This window comes from Triticum dicoccoides, chromosome 7A (genome assembly GCF_002162155.2).
Source record: "Triticum dicoccoides isolate Atlit2015 ecotype Zavitan chromosome 7A, WEW_v2.0, whole genome shotgun sequence".
Lineage (NCBI taxonomy): Eukaryota > Viridiplantae > Streptophyta > Magnoliopsida > Poales > Poaceae > Triticum > Triticum dicoccoides.
The window spans coordinates 655,780,524-655,785,093 of NC_041392.1; the positions used below are offsets into that span (position 1 = coordinate 655,780,524).

General features: G+C 56.6%; 1 protein-coding gene across 1 annotated transcript; it reads right to left on the reverse strand.

Moving 5' to 3' along the window:
• Nucleotides 1-1,346: 1,346 nt before the first annotated feature.
• Nucleotides 1,347-4,109, reverse strand: LOC119329159. The gene is made up of 2 exons (XM_037602164.1): nucleotides 3,951-4,109; nucleotides 1,347-2,647 (listed from the first exon to the last, which is right to left on the reverse strand). The coding sequence occupies exons 1-2, from the start codon at nucleotides 4,015-4,017 to the stop codon at nucleotides 1,602-1,604; spliced, it is 1,113 nt and encodes a 370-aa protein (XP_037458061.1). The 5' UTR covers nucleotides 4,018-4,109; the 3' UTR covers nucleotides 1,347-1,601.
• Between the last annotated feature and the right edge of the window lie 461 nt (nucleotides 4,110-4,570).

A 4,570-nucleotide genomic window follows, 5' to 3' on the forward strand; every position in this document is an offset into this window, starting at 1 on the left:
CCCTGACAGAAAACCAGCAGAAGCAGGGGAGGAGACCAGTCGCTCCAGCCGTCGTCGGCGAGCAGCAGCAGCCACAAGGTCCCCTCGCGCCTCCTCCCGAGCTCACCAGCGCGCCGCCGCCTCCTCATGCCTGGGATCCTCCTCCCAGCCGCCTCCGCCCGAGGGTCTCATCGACCCCGCCCCCAGCCATCGCCGGCGAGCAGCAGCCACGAGGATCCCTCGCGCCTCCTCCCGAGCTCCCCAGCTCGCTCACCAGCGCGGCGTCGTCTCCTCGTGCCCAGGCTCCTCCTCCCAGCCTTCTCCGCCCGGGGGTCTTGTCGACCCCGCCCCATGCACCTCGCCGGAGCAGCCATCGCTGGCGACTAGGTCCCCTAGCCACCTCCCTGTTTCCTCCCTCTCTGCCGTATGAACAGAGGACCAGCACCATCCCTCTCGCCCTCCGCCGCACGAGTCGCCATATAGATCCGTCGGTTCCTGCACCCTTCGTCGCTCCCTGTCGCCGGAGTTGCGCCAAGTCCGGCTGCCTTCCCTGCGTCGGCTGCAAGCAGGCACGGTGAGCGGGACGCCGGGGCGGGGCGGAGGTTACAAGAGGCAGAGGAGCTCGGGCTCGAGGGGCTCCTCCCCTCGATTTAGATCGGCGCCGCCGCGTGTGGAGACGATGAATAGTAGCGCCGGTGAAAAAGGGGGCTTTCTGCAAAAAAAAACATGCCACGTCGGCACCCGACAGGTGGGCCCCGCTGGTCAGATACCCCGTCAATACGTGTTTATACGCGGTTTAGACCTTTTTGTAACGGCTAGCCCCAGACTTGGTACTGACATGTAAAAATTACCAAAAGTGGTACCAATCCGCATGTAATGCCCCAATTGTGGTACTTCCGTGCAATTAACTCTTCTTTTTTGGTATGAAGTTGGTCGATTTAATGTGAACTGCCCAGGTGGCGATAGATCAAAGAAACCAACGGCTGACACACAAAGTAGTCCACCTTCAAATACTGGCCGATAAGAAGTTGGGATGTCCATGGCTCCGGACAATTTGCATCACAAACGGTTGTACGTAGTGAGCACAGTTTTGTGATTTAACCGAACGATCGAGAAATAGTAGTGATGTTAATGTGATCCTCCGTCGATCAAAGACAGTCAAAATTCAGCACGTGGTTGTTTTTTGTCTGGTTTTAAAAGTTTAAGGTTGTCAAATAGACGGTTTTATAGTTCAGGGTTGGTTGTATGTTAGACTTTGGTAATAGTTTTCGAGGTTTAATATGAACTTCTCTAAATCAGAAATATAGTAGCATGCATTTGTCATTGAATCGTGCCTTGTAGTATCATCTGGTTTGGCGTATGTGATGTGATGATAACGTGGCCCTCCGTCGGGCCAAGCCACAGCATGACCCTTTTCTTTGTTGATTGGCATGATGAAAGAAACAAAAATAACAAGCACCGGGCCACCGCAAATATAAGCACGGCGGACAACGGCGAACTCTCACACATAAACCCACCCGGTTGGCACACCAAAAGCCTAGCAATAAATACTACTCACTCCGATCCGGCGCCGTGCTTGCGTACATTCTTTGTAGTAAGACGTCGTGGCAGGGCTAGCTTAATTAGAGCATGAGGCGACGTGCGGCGGGCTTCTTGCGCAGGCCGACGAGCTTGGCGTCGTCGATGACGGGCCCGCAGAGCGTGCCGTCGGCCTTCATGTGGTAGAAGGCGCTCTGGAAGACGACCCGGGTGCGGTCCCTGACGGCGACGAAGTCCAGCACGGCGCGCTTGTAACCGCCGGCGCCCTTGGACTCGTAGGGCACCTTGAGGGTGGAGCGCGCGGCATAGGCCTCGGCCACCATGGATCCCATGCAGCCGTCGGCGGAGTCGCCGACGGCGAAGGAGAGACGGTAGGCCCATCCAGGCACGGTGCGGACCTCCTGCACGAGCGCGCTCTCCTTGCCGCCAACGAGCTCGACGGCACGGGCGCCCTCGGGCACCTTGAAGTGCGCGGCGTCGACGTACTTGACGGCCTTGGAGGACATGATCATCCAGGCGGGGAGCGGGGAGTGGTCGTCCTCGATGTTGGGCGGCACGAGCACGCCCCAGGAGGCGTTGGGGAGGAAGTAGGGGCCCTCCTCGAAGCCGCCGTTCTTGAGCATGTTGCCCTTGGAGAGCGTGGGCGGGTAGAGCGTGCGGATGGCGACGGCGTCAACGAGCGGGCCGCAGGCGGGGTCCTCCTCGACGCCGGGGTTGTGGAGGACGAGCTCGACGACGTCGAGCTTGGCCTTGAAGGCCCAGGCGTAGGAGTCCCAGCCGTTGCTGCCGTAGATCGTCTGCATGGGGAGCACGCCGGACTCGGGGCTGACGGAGACGTTGAGGCGCTCGGCCTGCGCGCAGGTGCGGGCGGCGCTGAAGGTGATGGCGTAGTAGGAGCCCCGGGCGACGGGGATGCGCTGGAGGATGGAGGCGTCGTTGCCGAGGCGGACGGCGTAGGCGCCCTGCGGCACCACCAGCAGCATGTCGCCCTGCTTGTGGCCGGACTCGATGTACTCCACGAAGCCCGACGTCTCCCACCTGGGGATCGCCTTGCCGCCCTTCACCACCGTGCCGTTCACCAGCTCCGACTTGGCCGGACCCAACTCGAAGTTGCCATTCGGCAGGAGCCCTGCATGCACCAGCCCATCAGAGTAAATAAAAATGGATGTAGCTAGGTCTCAATCGACTAAGACTTAATCTTTTTTAGGGGGACTAAGACTTGATCAAATGATATAACGGATAAGAAAGGAAAACGAAAAACAGAATAAAAAATTTGCACGGATCTTAATATAAGATCTCACGAGTAAGACGTTGATTGAGACTTAACTAAGTCTTAGTCAATTGAGATTTAGCAATACAGTTAATTAAATTGCAGCAGGTAACATTTGTTCTTGGTTCTGGTGTTTCACCGAGCCTCGGCCATTACTGCTGGAGCTAGAAAAGGAAAGCAAGCTGCAACGGTGCTGGAGCACGCAGGGCTGTCTCCCCAACTCATGCTTCGTTTAACAATCACACCGACAGACAGGCGTCATAGTGTAAGCTGACAGGGTGCATGTTACTCTGCTTCAGCCTAGGCCAGGCGCATTCACTACCCACTTCGTCGAGCATGCACATGGCGCAGATGCAGAGCCCTGCGGCGGTTTCTGCACACGCACGAGAGGTCGATGCAGCGGAAACCGAATCGAACCCAACACAAGCTCACGCCACTGCTAGTACACTACGCACTTTCTTTAGGTTAGTATATACATGTACTTGTACTATACGATGTAGCAATGTTTATTAAGTTATACAAACAAAGAGAGATTCTTTGGACTTTGGACGGTGAGCGTGCATGGAGACTGCGTTTACTGGTTTCAAATCGGAAAGGTGGCCCATGCACACATGCGAGGAAGATGCGTTGCCATGTGAGGGTGGGCCGACAGTTATACCCTACGTCAATAAAATCGAATCATGATCAACCTTGTTCAAGCACCATGCACATGACAGCGAACCAGAATCATTTCCTACAAACAAGATCCTCGATGCATGCACGCATGGTGTGCCACACCTAACCAGATCAGTTTTTGTGATCGCAAGATGGTCCTTAATGCATGTGGGTCAACCATGCAACGACCCGCTTGTCTGCCAGGCCGGGTCAAGTGCTCTACCCATTTTCATGAAAGAAAAATCTCTCGTCGGTGATTCGCCTACTTGACGACCAACTAACTATACTTACTACTGGTTTTACGCAGAACCAATCAAAGTACAGCGCCTCAAGCAAAAGCAGTGAATATGACACGAAGAAGACAACAAGAACAGGCGGAGAAAGGAGGGATAAAGGCATGATATCGTGCACTTCTCTTAATCGGCATGTACTCCTGAAATCTAATCATGCGGCGGCAAGTACTGTAGCTCGCTATCTGAGGGTACATGACAGAGCAGGGGTGCCTCACCGTCGGTGACGACCGCGGCGGCGCGCGCCGCCGCGAAGACGAGCAGGAGCAGCACGGCGCAACGCATCGCGGCGTCCTCCGTCTTCCTCGCTCTTTAGTTTTCCGCTTGGAGCTGGTTCAAGCTTACGAGCTCGAGCTCAGGGTGGAGGATGAGACGAAGGGAGGAGCACGGCCGCGCTTTATAGGCCAGCTCCTCGTCTAAACGGCCTCGGGGCGCGCCCGTATTTGCAGAGGAAATGCCACCGCGAGCCGCGCCAGGGGCCGCTCGATCTGGGCCCTCGGAGACGGGACGGACGGACGGCACCGACGACGGGCTCCGAGATGGCGATCCTGTCGTCTGCATGTGCACGCATCGGCCTCAGCTGACACATGGTGGCCATGTGTGCATGTGCATGCGACGTGAGCCATGCGACCCTTGCCCCTCGCAGATCGGAGTGCATCCGCTGATCAAGACAGACATGGAAGCGGACAGAAGGGAAATGATTATTATTCAACCCAAGACAAGAAGAAGAAGAAGAAGAAGCAGCTCGCTTGCACTCCACACCAACAAGAGACCGGCTTCAGCTGTGGCCTGCGCGCACCCACCGATCCGCCCCGTCGTCAAGTCCTCAGATATTTTC

Excerpts from the sequence above, each read along its gene's own strand:
- LOC119329159 (XM_037602164.1), bottom strand. The coding sequence starts at position 4,017 with ATGCGTTGCGCCGTGCTGCTCCTGCTCGTCTTCGCGGCGGCGCGCGCC. Across the intron at positions 2,648-3,950 it reads CGCCGCGGTCGTCACCGACG|GGCTCCTGCCGAATGGCAAC; the intron begins GTGAGGCACCCC and ends TGGTGCATGCAG.